This window comes from Barbus barbus, assembly GCF_936440315.1.
Source record: "Barbus barbus genome assembly, chromosome: 25".
In the NCBI taxonomy this organism is placed as follows: Eukaryota; Metazoa; Chordata; class Actinopteri; order Cypriniformes; family Cyprinidae; genus Barbus; species Barbus barbus.
In genome coordinates, this window is record NC_136753.1 from 6,458,608 (window position 1) to 6,472,815 (window position 14,208).

Below are 14,208 nucleotides of genomic sequence, written 5' to 3' on the forward strand. Positions count from 1 at the left end.
TTAACAGCATTTATGTGAAAGAGAAATTTATAGTGAAATTATATCAAATTCAATGCATCCTTACAGAATAAAGGTATTAAATAAAAAATTCCTCCTCACTGTCCCTAGTCTCTTTTACCTCCAGGCCAGAGATATTTTGTATAAAAGTGCTGCTGACGGACTGCAATGCATGCTGGGGCCAAGGATGAAACCAGTCAATGGAGGTGCAGTTCACAAGAGCCGGAAACTTCCGTGCACGTGTGCGAAGAGTGAAGCCAACCGGAGAGAAACACAGCACCACCTACAGTGCAGGAGGGGTATAACTTCAGAGTGATATTTACATTTTTATTCATAAAATATACTTAGGATGCAGTTTTCTAAAAAAGGAGACCAACCTTAAGCTGTCTGCGTATCCGATCAATGAAGAAATTCCAGCAGTTTTCACGTGTGTCCAGCAGACCAAGCGCCCTCAACTCCACTCGAATAGAGGTGACAATCATATCAACCTCTTCCTCACTGAATAGGTCAGGTATATCTCCTACACACACATATATACAGATAAAAAATAAGAGCTACTGACAGGAATGAGAAGGAAATGTGAGAGGAGTTTGCAATGTGTACCTGATGCTAGCATATCGTTGATCAGCACCAGGAATCTTTCATCAGGAATCTGGGCATCTGTGTGCAGAAAGACGGTGCCAATATTCTTCACTCCCACCTTTATGTACAGTGCAGCGATATCACTCTACAAAGAAAAAAGAAAAGGTTGGAAGTAGAAGGGAAAACTTTTGACAATATTTCATATTAAGCTTCAAATAAAAAGAGATCATTGAAATGCAGTGTGCGTGTGGGTGTATTACCCTCAGGTCACTGATGCCATAACCCTTTCTCAGTGTGATCTGAAATACTTCCAGGACGCTGAGAAAAGCAGCCAACCGACACAGACTCTGTTTCCCGCTACCACCTACTCCAATCAGCAAGGCATTCCCCACAGGAGACTCAAGAATACGACTTATCCTACAGCTACACACCAACACACACACACACACTAATACAGCAGTTGCAGCACTTTCCACAAACCAAAGCAAATTTAAAAATGAAATTTCTCAACAAAGGAGGTGCTTAACCTTCAGATTTCATGTTTTTTGATTGTCAACATCAGGAAAACAAACAAAACTTTATATGAGCTGTTTTATGCATTATTTATTTAACATGATGTATGTAAATTCTGTTAAGTACAGTTTTAAAACCCTAAATTATGTGATTTTGTTATTTTCTAGCCAGCTTACATGTGTTGCATGGCTTCTTCAAACAGCACCAGGTTCATGTCAGAGTACAGTTCATTGTAGTGCTCAAGAGCATCCATCAGGGTCTTCTGAAGCTTCTCCAGGTCAGTCACCTGTGCGTAACGCGGCTCACCAACACCGTGAGCAAAATGGGAGTAGATCAATGGCTGGTTGATAAAAATAGACTCATCTATACCCTACAAGGAGAAAGCAACGATTATTTTTGATAAATGGTGCTCCAGTTCACTGGAGGCCCCACCAGGGTTTTGAGAAGTAATGCTCACCTCAAAGTATCTCTTGCCTGTGTCTAGCAGAATCTTGTTGAACAGCTCCACGTCTTTCTCCTCCATTAGTTTGTCTGAATACACACGAGATGACTCATGCAGCCATAGGTGAACTAGGTCTATAGGGTACCGCACTTGCTCTGGTAGAGCGAAGAGAATTCCCTAAACACACACATAACATAACACAGAAAACAGCATGTTAATGCTAATATGTATAAAGTAACTAAACTACCAGCAGTGTAATATACAGTGGCATAACTAGGCCACTGTATTTATACATATGGCCATAGTACTCAGTAACTGCACAGAAGCACACACTTTAATCTGTTCCATAGACACACACCTGGAAGATGTTTGAAATGTCTCTGAGGTTGAAAATGTAGTGGAACCGAATGGCTGTGGGAAGGAAGTTCTGGCTCATTTTCTGATGCAGGCAGATGGCAGCCTGGACCAGTGTGTTGGTCATGCGACTAACACCATAACTGTAGCCACCCTGCTGGAAATGACCACTCAGAATGCTGCTATATATAGTGCTCAGAGCTTCCGCACCAGGGAAATGTACAGCAAACACTGAGAAATGCCTCTGTCAGTGGAAAAAATAAAGAGAGAAAGAAGTGTGGAATGTAAAATCATGTGTGCATTTGAACAGGACTTTCCTTTTTTTGGTAAACACTGATTAAATTGTAAGGCAGGCTAACTCTCCTTCCAGGTCGGACATGATGGTTTTTATAGTTACCTATAATCTACTTTTCTGTATTATGCTGGACTTGACTGCACCCTTTAACACTCAAATGTTCCTTTATCAACTAACCACCAGAGTGCCTCAGGGTTCAGTGCTTGGCCCTCTCATTTTTGCAATATACACAGCATTACTGGGTCTACCATCTGGTACAGCATTTTATTACCACTGCTACACAGATAGCTCATCACAGTACCATTCAGGTCAGTCATAAAACAGGAAGTATTGTTTGATAACCAGTTGAACTTTACAGACCACATAAGAAAATCAAACCCCTCCTAATCAAAAATCTTTTTCACTAGGCTCTTTTCATGTCTACACTTGATACTAAACTGGATATGAAATGGTTGTTATAATTGCATCTGGTCAAAGGTACCTGTAGTCGAGGGTTAACTGAGAAGCTTCCCGCTGTTGGGTTCATGCAGGTGATGTACTGACAGTTATGAATCTCCTTGAGTACTAGTCTCTGACGGTCATACCTACAAAATACAAATATTTAAGTGAATCAAAACATTTTAAAATACAACTGTTTCATACAGGCTTTGATGTAGATGTTTTCTCATACCAGTGGGAGTAGTCCAAGTGCTGTCTGATAAGGGTATGAGGCTGAACAGTGCCATAAGCATCTACTTCAGGCATATTCATGTCATCCACAAAGTAGATGAGTTTTTTAGTTCCAGGAGGAGCAAAGTTCCGCCCTGCCCTCTTCTCCAGAGGCTTCTCCAGCACACCTACAGTTAAACAACCAGAATGGACTTATTACTTGTTTGATGATGTTCTCCTGCATACCTAAAAACATGTTTTTTTTGTATACCTTGCAAATGTGTCCATACGGTAGCTTACATATGTGTACAGATATTTTATTATATTGTTTGTTGCAAATGTGTCTGTGTGCACTGTGCACACGTCTTTTGGTGTTTGTGAGAGTATACAGTGTGCCCATATACAGCTTCCATTATCTCACTCACGTTGTAACATAGCTGAGGTCGTGTAGTAATTGAAAGGTACTTTTGTGACCATGAATTCCTCTTTAAGTTTGGCAATCTTGTCCCAGACCAGGATAGTTTTCCCTACACCAGCATTTCCTACCAACATCACCGGCTTCCCCTTCTGCAGAAGTAACTCAAGGAAGTATGTCAGGCAGATCGTCTCTGCCGAGTGCACCAATACCGTCTGTACACATGGACAAAATTTTAGAATGACAAAATGCTTCCTATGTAACAGTTAAGTGAAAGAAGCAAATGTATACAGTTCTTTGATTATTTCTATAGGTTTACCTTAAAAATATCATTAGCATCAATAAAATGATGCAGAAACATTTAAAAACAATATATCTGAGCTCACTTTAAAGGCCTGTTCACATCAAGAAAAATAACTATGAACAAAGTATTTAAAAAAAATCATCTTAACTCTAAATAATAACTATAATGATAATGATAAAGGAATGATATCCCTGGAATAATATCCAATTATAAGACACTGACAGAAAATCAAAAGCCTTCCTACTAAAGCCTGTATACTGCAGTTCTGTTCATAGAACATAATTAAAGTGTGTCAATAAACATCCATAGGCCTTAAAGTGGTAAATTAAAGTTATACATTTTTGGTTTAACTATAAGGTTTTTCAATAAGTCAAACTCTGATCATTTGTTTTATGAAAACAATGTATAATACAGACAGACATTGTATTTTGTGCTTTGTTCAAAACTGACCTGCAATGGAATGTCAGGTTCCAGCTCAAAGGGAGGTGTGCGTTCACTCCACGGAGTGAACCGTTTGGTGTTTGGGTCGATGTAGTAATCAAACACTGAACCCTGAGAGGGAAACTTCACGGCTCTCATCTCCTTACACCACCAACGGCTGAACTCTGAACGATAGTCTATTAGCTGACGAGAAAAAATTAAACAAAAAAATAGACAGAGAGAGAGAGAGAGAGAGAGAGTATTACAAAGTGAAGATGTGGATTAGGGTAAACAGGGTATGTGAATTTTCAGTACTAACATGGTCCTGGAATAGAGCCCCTCCAAAGGCCCAGACACATGCAAACACAAAGTAGAGCTCATAGAGCTCACGGGGAGAATCCGGAGGGGTGTTTTCTTCAGTCAGCAAACAATCCAGCAGACAACACAGTGTCTAATAAAACAGGTATACATTAAAGTTTCAGAAAAGTTTGTCTATACAAAAATGTGTACTGGATTATGTGTCTCTTACCTGTACCATGCTTGACTCAGGTATAGGTGTGATTGTCTTAAGGTTGCATCTGACCTGCTCCAGACAGTAGGGAACATACTTATCAAACAATATAGTGAGATTTGCTCGCTCAGATTGGGCCTGACGGGTGTCTATCCAGCTTGTCACATACCTGTCAATGAAAAGTAGGGGTTGAGTGTCTCAAACACAAACTGCAGTATTCAGTATAATATCAGTGAGGTGAATACAGTCACTTACGAACTCCAGCCCAGATCTTGAGGGTTCACGTAAAGAATTCCAGCCCTAGATACTGTAGCCGGGGTTGCAGCCTTCAGGTGGCTGATCTCAAACAGTAAACGCATCGAGGGGGTCAGTGATACCCGCTCATTACTGGCCAAGGTAAGCACCTAACGTTTACACACATCACATACAAACGCAATTAATTTAAACAATTACACAGTGCACACATTTATGACATTATTGTTTTATATCGTGATGACCAACCTTATTATCATCCATGACTGTGTTTAGTGATTCAATCCACATGGGGTCAATGTCGCCATCTAGAACAATCCACTTCGGCCCATCATGAGATATAGCAGAGAGTTCTCTCATAGTGGAAGAAAACAGACCTAAAACACCAAAGGAACTGTAGTCACACAAACACCATCTTGTACATTTTATACACATAAAATGGCCCCCAAAAATGTTAACTCTTAATCCACACATGATGTATCAATGTCATTGCATTAGATAACAAAATATCAATGTCCTACTGATCTCAAATTAAGCTGCTGTAATCATACACTATAGTTCAAAAGTGTTTTGTTAAAAAAAAAATTTAATATTGTGAAATATTATAATTTACAACTTTTCTATTTTAATATGTTTTAAAATGCTATTTATTCCTGTGATATCAAAGTTGAATTTTCAGCATCATTACTTCAGTGTCACATTAATCTTAAGAAATCATTTTAATATGCTGATTTGCTGCTCATAAAACACCTTATTAAAATCTTAGTTATTCTGCTTAATATTTTTGTGAAAACTTATAAATTTTTTCATGATTCTTTGATGAATAGAAAGTTCAAAAGAACAGCATGTAATTGAAATAATAAATATTTTGTAACATTATAAATGTCTTTTTCACTTTTTAACAATATAATGACATGTTGCTGAATAAAAGTATTAATTTCTTTCAAAATTAACAAGTCTTAATGACCCCAAACCTGTCAACGGTAGTTCAGTAACCCTATTACCAAACAGTAGCATTTATATAAAATGTTTTTCAATTCAAACTAAAATCATATTTTGTGCCTTTATGAATCAAAGGTCCCAACCATGTAGTTTATTTTAGATCTTGATGAGACATGATTTCTCATAGCAATAGACAAACACAACACACACTCAAAAGTAGACACAAAAACACAAACAAAAACACACCACAGCTGACAGCTGTCTACAGAGATGAACCTCAAACCAAACCACATGCATAAACCCATAAACACACGCACCGTCTTTCCACTCCCGTGTAGCTGGGTGCAGGAAGCCAAACAGCTCATCAGTGGTGACAGCTTTAGGGTTGATGTCAGTCCAGATGGGCTTCATTTTCATGTTAGAGTAGGTCTTATGCAGCGTCTTTAGAATCTGGTCCACAAACAACCAAATAAATCATAAATAATTAGTTTACTGAAACAGCAATATGATCCACTCAACACATTTGAGCTGGCTAACACAGTCTCTTTGAATATCATGCATTGCGTAAAAAACAACAACCAGGCAAATACATAGAACAAGTTATACACTCAAGAGGTCAACAAAACCATAAAAAACTATTTTCTTTATTTCTTCAGTGAACTGACCTGACTTTTTCCTGTTCCAGGTCCGCCCACTACAAAAACAGAGTGTCTCACTGCCAACAGCTCCTCCAGCTGGGTCACCTGAGAGAGAAAGAAGAGATAAGAAACAGAGGAAAAAAAGTTGTGCAAGTAATTAATATCCGAAAAACATGAAATGTCAAAACTTTTGAACATCTCTCTCATGCAACACACACCTTGAGTATGAAGTTCTCCTCTGGCTGCAGGTGAAGTTCAGCGACCGACCGGCGGACATTCTGTTCAAGCTCTTGGTCTCTTTTGCGTGGGATGTCCAGAAGAGGAAAGAGATCACTTATCAGGCCCAAGAATATCGGCACATCACTTGTTACAACCTTCGGCAGATTAAAGTCTCGTAGAGCACGCATTAAGACCTGAAAAACGTACATACACCACACTACATTACTGAATAAAATGAATATGTTCTAAATATAAAGCGACAAAGGAAATACATCACATTTAAAGTACAATTCCCATGAGCACCTGCTCTTCAGGTCGGCTCCTTTCCTCCCTCTTCAGTGACCCAGCAACAACCAAGACTGACTTTATGGCCCTCAAACCCCAGTCATAATGATCCTACAAGAAACAATGATCTAGTTTGAAAGATCACCCAATACACAAGAGCATTAGTTGTGTTTATGTATGAATGTGTGTGAGTGTGGGTACCTGTTTGGAAAGCAGCTCTTTGCAGAGTGTATAGAGGCTGATGAACTTGCGTGCGAGCAGACGTGCCTCTAAAAAACCTTCAGCTACCAACATGATCTCACAGATCAACTCATAATCAGGAATCACCATTGCACATGGCCTGACACACAGAGACAGAGCTCATGTTCACAAAGATCTATTTTTCACACATAAACATCCGAAATTCCAATATTTGTGTCTATTTTCATTCAGTTCAATGCAAAACCAGAGCCTGAACCTGAAAAGTGCTTTAAGGTTTTCTGGTAGTTCAGTTCTCCCTGCATATCCAGGGTTCAAAGTGATGAAGATCCCAACTGTTGGCCTCAACTCAATCTCCTCCCCCAGGAAGTGAAACCTGATAAATGGAATGGTATGAGATGAGATGGTATAGAATGAGATGTTATAAGATGGAATGGAAAGGGATGGCATGGAACAGGATGGAAAAGTGTGAGATGTGAGACAGTAAGATTTGACAGAACAGGGTGAGACGGAATTATGGGATGGAACAGGATGGGAGAGAAGGGATACAGAAAGTTTAAAGATTGGAATGTAAATAATAGAACGTTATAAAACAAGACCAGGTACAACTGGATGGTTTGGAATGCTGTGAGATGGAATTTGTATGAAACTATGGAAAACAATAGAAAGGAAAATAGATTTGAAAGGATGGGGAGAATTTGAAAGGGACAGGACTAGATCGGATGGGAAAGAGATGTGATAAAATGTAACATTATGGAACAAGACAGGAAAGGACAGGATTAGATGATATGAAATGATGTGAGATTGACCAGAATAGAATATGATAAGGGATGGCACAGTATAGGATGGAAAAGTATGAAACAGAAGAATATTTGAGATGATGGGAATATGATGGGGGAGATGGAAAGGAACAGAAGGGATACAGAAAGCATAAAGAATGGAGAATTAAGAATTGAGTGGAATGGCGTAAATACATGATGAACAAGACACAACTGAACATTCGGGAACAGGAAATTGTTGAGATGGTGCGAGATGGACCTGACCTTTGTTTCTTATTGCGGACTGCATCTTGAATGGTTTTCACTTGCACAGCGACCACAGACAGAACCTCCACTGAAATCCTGTTAAACTCATCAAAACAACCCCACACTCCTGTCTGGGCCAACCCTTTGTAGATATTACCTATGGACTGAAATAGAGAGGAAGAAAGAGAAAGAAACAATGCACTAAATAAAGAGAGGTGTGCAAATAGTGTTCCTCAAACGATGCATTCTGTTCTGCAAACCTTGTAGTCCATTTGCTCTGAGCAGTTGAACACATAGACCATGATGCCGAGTGACCGGCCTAGGTCTTTGGTGGTTTCTGTCTTGCCAGTTCCAGCAGGACCAGATGTAGCACCACTCATGGTGAGGTGTAGAGACTGAGTCAGAGTTATGTAACATCTGCCAGGTACAATAATCAGCATAGTCAATTAATGTCAGTAACCAGCGCACATATGATAAGTAACTGTGTGACACTGACCGGTCAGTGAGTGGTGTTATGACCAGCCTGTTGGTATTCCCTAGATACTCGTATGAGAACTGAAACTGTGCATCACAGATGTTGATGTAACAGTGCTTCTGCTTCTCATCCCATCGGTGCCGTAACTGCGAAAGCCACGCAAACGCCTGTCCACTGGTGACCTAGGACACAGGTCATTACGATGTTATCATATTTCTTCTATCCAAACCCTTATTTAAGGCCACAGAACACAGAGTTACTGGTTTTATTACCTTCTGAGACATGAGTTTAGCGACTACATCACGAGCGTGGACATCAATAGTGCAGATGGTCATGATCTTCTGTCGGTCTCCAGGGGTGAGGTCACCCAGTAGCATGTTTATCAGAGAATTTAGCTGACCGATCTACAGTCAGTCACAAACAACAGTTATTTTCTCAGATATCAACATAAAGTAAAAGATATGAGTTAGTGTTTCTATATTTGATTTACCTGTTTTCGGTTGTAGTCTTTCAAGGCAGTCTCAAAACCCTCCTCCACTCTCTCAAAGGCAATGCCCACATCTGTCGCCCACCAAATTTGACTGCCAGTCAGTGCTACCTGAAAACCAAACATATACAAATGGACAATTGTTTGAAATTAATCTTAAACTGCCCTGCTATAACATGAGTGTTTTTTGCTTATCCAACCTTTAATCAGTGATCTAAAATCTATTTTCTTTATATGATTGTTTTCATATGACAAAGTTAACAATGTTAGTGACAGGAATCGTAAAGTGTGATTCATTTTACTGATATTTTAATGAATGATTTTAAATGGTTCAATTAATGGTTAATGGTAGTACTTCAGAAAGACAGAAATTCAATTAATGCATTAACTCTCCTCAGCAGAATTCAGCAAGAAAAACAGAACAGATATCCAATAAATGTAACAGAAACAGTTGCATTTAAGTCAGATACATTTATAAACGATTCATCCATAAGTGTTTTGATCCACTACTCAGTAAAAGTCAATCATTTGGGAATCTAACCACAATGGTTGCACATTTTTTATTCACTAAAATTAACCATTTCTTAAGTCATTCACTTTGGAATTACACTACACTGATGCAGAAATATGTTTCATCTTGTACATGCATACAGTATATGTGGAAATCATGCCATTCTGCCATTTTTAAAACCACAATGACTGCAAATAACACCTCAACCTTATAAATCATCTATTATTTAATTGCTCATACACTTGAGTTACTATAATTCTTTTTGTGTTTCTAATTTTTTACATTAGATAGCAAGTCTATGATTAGGTTTAAGTGAAGCTTTCACTGAAAAGGGTGAGTTCAAAACTGTTTAACGTTGCCTCAAAGCACTCAGTGAAACACTAACTAAAATGAAACCAAACACACCTGTGCCGGGTAGTCAAACAGCCACTGGTCTCGTGGCTTGTCTTCATATGCTGCCACAGCTTCAGAGATCTCCTGGAGAATAGTGGAACGCATGGCCTTCTCCAGAGCACTCAGCCAACACTCGGCCTGTTACACAATAGACAGACAGACAGACAGAATGTTTCTCAAACGCAGCATCTAATGATGAAATGTTGTGTGTGTGTGTCATTGTGCCTCACCTGTCCCTCACACACACAGGGATGTGAGAAGGGCACATACTCTCCCTCTCTACTGTACATTCCTAAGGCAACAGGTGTTTTGGGATCCAATCCTCCATTATCTTCCTCTTCTTTAAAGCTGAGGTCAGCCAGATTGTCAAAGAGCTTCAGCAAGTGTCGAGTCACCTGTGCATTATTCATACATTAAACACATTCTTTTAAGCATAAACACAAAGAGGACTTTTATTTTTGTAGCAAATCAGTGCATTATTATTATAACAGCAACCTCTCTAGGCTGAGTTCCCTTAGAAACTATTTCCAGCAAGTCACTAGCCGAGACAAAGTAAAAGCGTGGAAATGTCAAACGCTTTGTCTCCAAATACTCAGCCAGAGCCTTCTCGCACACTGACAATCTGCAATACACAGACACATGCAAATATAAGTATTTATATTTTACAATAATCCTTTATGGTGGAGTCTTAAAGGGCATTCACACTGATTTGCAGTAGCAAAGTTTATCTTAAATGAATGTTTGACATTCACATTACCTTTGTTGAATAGTCTCAAGTTGCTCCAAGAAGCCTGGGTGGTTAGTGACTTTTATAACATTATCAGTCTCCACGACAGTGGTCATTAAACTCTGAAACAACATTCTGTGTTAAAACATTTATCTCCCTGGCAATTACTTATCTCCCTGTTCTCTGTGACAATACCTGGAAGTCCTGATGGATGCCCTGAAACCGTTCTGCATCGTGGGCCAGCTGGTTCCGGATGTCCTCCGAGTTGGTGAAAATGCTCTGGAGGTGAGCCCAGGTGCGCTGAACCGCCAACCATGTGCCAATAACCAGATCAGCCACCACCAGCTTCCGCTGCCAGCCGCTCACCTCCACCATGAAATACTCCACATACTTACTCATGAGAATATTCTGCAACTGAACCTGAGAAACACACACAACTGAATTTACCTGAACGGAACTACTTAAATGAACTGATTGAGCCAAACTGAACTGATCGGAACTAGACTGATCTGAACTGATCATAACCATCAGTTTATAGCCAAACATAACTGATTCAAACTCAACTAGACTAAATTGAATTGAGATTAACTGATCAGAACTGACCTGTATTGAATCCAACTAATTGGAATTAGAATTATGTTGATTTAAACTGATCATAACCAAACTAAATCTGATCTGAACAGAAACTGGCCTGAACAAACGGATTGGAACTGATTTCTGCTAAACCCAGCTCACTGATACAAGAAGTTACCTGGTTGTCCTCCAGGGTTTCAATGAGGTTTTCATCAGCTTTGAGCAAAGGTGTTCCAGTACTTGTGTGTGTTTCATATGACAGAGACATCATGGACCATGTCTGCTTGATCTCACCCAGAATCTGCTCACACATCATTTTATTATGACCTAAAACGCCTCACAGAGTTTCTCAGAAATTATTTAAATCCTTCCTGTACCTTCTCAATTCCCATCTCTTTGACTGCTTTGTCCACAATGTTCTTCACTTCCTCCTCCACATGGTGGAGCTGCAGCTCTAAGAGATCCCCTAGTGTGGTGTTCTCATCCATCACAAAACTTACCTACAAGGACAGAAAGAGGGAATCCTCTACATGTTTTTTTCTTTATCACTCAGCTGATATATTTATTATTGTTTTTTCATTCTTTATAAACTGCAGGTAATGTCAGGTTATGCTGTGCTGGTTTGTGTTTACCCTTGTTGTGCGCATGAGCTGTTGCCAGTGTCTTTCTCTGACAGCAGAGTTTTGAAGTTCGTTAACAGCTCTCAGTGATGTCAACAAATTCTTAACAATGGATTCCAGACCGCTGTAGACGTCCCACGCACGCACCTCTTTGTCCAGAGTCTTCATCTCCTACAAATATACAGGCACTCCAATTCTATGATAATTCGTCACAAAGCAACAATAAACATACATTTACAAGGCCCCATTTAATTTATTTTGACTGATATTTCTCATAAACCTCATCCAATGACTGCATTCCATTTTCATTTTGTGCATATGGTGAACAATGAAGAAAGACATTATTTTAGTATTTAAACGGTACCTTAGCAAACCTTCTGAGCTCCATATCCATCTGTTCCACATTGATCTCCTTCCATGGAGTCTTAGTCCAGTCTGAGATGCTGGACTACATCCCCCATCATTCCCAAGAGGATGCAAACCAGAGAAGAATATTGGGACAAAATTTTAGAAAAACCGAGACTAACTTTAAATTACTTTTTCTGTATGTGTGTAAGTTGGTTATTATGAGGTTATTACTTTGTACTGTAGATCTTTTGTGTAGTAAAGATTACCTTAACAAACATAACCATATCCCAGACTGCTTTAACCAAGATGATGTCTGACCGACACTGTCGAAGTTGTTTGTAGTCAGGGAAACTGACTTCGAACAGATTGGCTGTTTGTTGAAGCTTAGACATCTCATTCTCCAAATGAGCCACTGCACGATTCGTCTACACACAAACACACATAAAACACTTTTATACATGCACATTTAAACAAAGAATGTAAGAATAAAACCTATTTAAAACACATGCTCACTCAGACATAAAAGAATGGTGAGAGCACCTTGTCAATGAGTTTGTACGGCTCCTGCAGGTTGATGGAGAATATGGACTCAGTGCGGAACTGTTCCCTGAATTCATGCTGTTTAATCTAGGAAACAAACCACAGATGCTCAAGCAACATCTCAACAATAGGATTTTTTTCCACTTGATTTTTTACCATGACTATGTTAGCCGGCTAGATAACAATAAATATTTCAAAACTGAATTGCTCATTGATGCAAGCTTAAAAAGTTTATCATGCTGATGATTGTGTTCTTTTCTATTCCCAGTTTTTACTGATTTCAGCCCCTCACCTCAAACTGAACACACTTCCTGCGGATGACAGCAACTTCATTGGCCTGGAGAGGAGCAACCTCATGTTTTACTGTAAATGCCACCTTCTTGAGATTCTTCCATTTCTCTGGCAAGGACTGTGAAACCACACGGGTATGTGAGGCGGTAGCGTGGACAGAAAAGTACAACCCAAATTCTGGAAATGTTGGGACTTTTTTTTTTAATAAAATGAAAACTAAAAGATTTTTAAGGGCTGAACAAAGGGCTGAAAAAGCAATAAATTTAAAAAAGATTCAGCTAGGAGAACATCTAGCAACTAAGTTAATTGACATCAGGTCTGTAACATGATTAGTTATAAAAGGGCAGAGGCAGAGTCTCTCAGAAGAAAAGATCGGCAGTGGCTCTCCAATCTGTGAAAGAGTACGTAAAAAGATTGTGGAATACTTTAAAAACAACGTTCCTCAACGTCAAATTGTAAAGGCTTTACAAATCTCATCATCTACAGTGCATAACATCATCAAAAGATTCAGAAAAACTGGAGAAATCTCTGTGTGTAAGGGACAAGGCCGAATAACTTTGTTGGGGCCCTCAGACGACACTGCATCACTCATCGGCATGATTTTGTAATTGACATTACTAAATGGGCCCAGGAATACTTCCAGAAACCACTGTCGGTAAACACAATCCGCCGTGCCATCTGCAGATGCCAAATAAAGCTCTATCATGCAAAAACGAAGCCATATGTGAACATGGTCCAGAAGCACCATCGTGTCCTGTGGGCCAAGGCTCATTTAAAATGGACTGTTTCAAAGTGGAAAAGTGTTCTATGGTCAGACGAGTCCAAATTTGACATTCTTGTTGGAAATCACAGACGCCGTAGGAGGGAGACCTTCCAGCATGTTATCAGAGTTCAGGTCAAAAGCCAGCATCTCTGATGGTATGGGGGTGCATAAGTGCATACGATATGGACAGCTTGCATGTTTTGGAAGTCACTATGAATGCTGAAAGGTAAAGGTTTTAGAGCAACATATGCTCCCCTCCAGATGACGTCTATTTCAGGGAAGGCCTTGTGTATTTCAGCAGGACAATGCAAAACCACATACTGCAGCTATTACAACAGCATGGCTTCATAGTAGAAGAGTCCGGGTGCTGAATTGGCCTGCCTGCAGTACAGATCTTTCACCTTTAGAGAACATTTGGCGCATCATTAAATGAAAAATAC

At 39.4% G+C, this 14,208-nt stretch overlaps 1 protein-coding gene across 1 annotated transcript in view; it reads right to left on the reverse strand.

Moving 5' to 3' along the window:
- Positions 1-14,208, reverse strand: part of dnah9l (dynein, axonemal, heavy polypeptide 9 like) — a gene marked incomplete at both ends in the record, with an annotated part of 44,248 nt that overhangs the window by 13,506 nt on the left and 16,534 nt on the right. The window contains 38 exons of the mRNA XM_079377158.1: positions 119-280; positions 375-517; positions 601-724; positions 840-1,002; positions 1,269-1,462; positions 1,550-1,711; positions 1,893-2,132; positions 2,665-2,767; positions 2,854-3,019; positions 3,257-3,461; positions 4,001-4,174; positions 4,290-4,421; positions 4,500-4,650; positions 4,737-4,885; positions 4,983-5,110; positions 5,993-6,125; positions 6,341-6,418; positions 6,532-6,726; positions 6,836-6,928; positions 7,019-7,157; positions 7,275-7,391; positions 7,990-8,204; positions 8,301-8,457; positions 8,537-8,697; positions 8,788-8,919; positions 9,006-9,113; positions 9,919-10,044; positions 10,137-10,301; positions 10,402-10,528; positions 10,664-10,755; positions 10,829-11,053; positions 11,385-11,507; positions 11,584-11,706; positions 11,839-11,997; positions 12,191-12,274; positions 12,441-12,599; positions 12,715-12,801; positions 13,007-13,123. Of these exons, the coding sequence (XP_079233284.1) occupies positions 119-280; positions 375-517; positions 601-724; positions 840-1,002; positions 1,269-1,462; positions 1,550-1,711; positions 1,893-2,132; positions 2,665-2,767; positions 2,854-3,019; positions 3,257-3,461; positions 4,001-4,174; positions 4,290-4,421; positions 4,500-4,650; positions 4,737-4,885; positions 4,983-5,110; positions 5,993-6,125; positions 6,341-6,418; positions 6,532-6,726; positions 6,836-6,928; positions 7,019-7,157; positions 7,275-7,391; positions 7,990-8,204; positions 8,301-8,457; positions 8,537-8,697; positions 8,788-8,919; positions 9,006-9,113; positions 9,919-10,044; positions 10,137-10,301; positions 10,402-10,528; positions 10,664-10,755; positions 10,829-11,053; positions 11,385-11,507; positions 11,584-11,706; positions 11,839-11,997; positions 12,191-12,274; positions 12,441-12,599; positions 12,715-12,801; positions 13,007-13,123 (5,511 nt within the window). The remainder of the gene's footprint in view (positions 1-118; positions 281-374; positions 518-600; positions 725-839; positions 1,003-1,268; positions 1,463-1,549; positions 1,712-1,892; positions 2,133-2,664; positions 2,768-2,853; positions 3,020-3,256; positions 3,462-4,000; positions 4,175-4,289; positions 4,422-4,499; positions 4,651-4,736; positions 4,886-4,982; positions 5,111-5,992; positions 6,126-6,340; positions 6,419-6,531; positions 6,727-6,835; positions 6,929-7,018; positions 7,158-7,274; positions 7,392-7,989; positions 8,205-8,300; positions 8,458-8,536; positions 8,698-8,787; positions 8,920-9,005; positions 9,114-9,918; positions 10,045-10,136; positions 10,302-10,401; positions 10,529-10,663; positions 10,756-10,828; positions 11,054-11,384; positions 11,508-11,583; positions 11,707-11,838; positions 11,998-12,190; positions 12,275-12,440; positions 12,600-12,714; positions 12,802-13,006; positions 13,124-14,208) is intronic.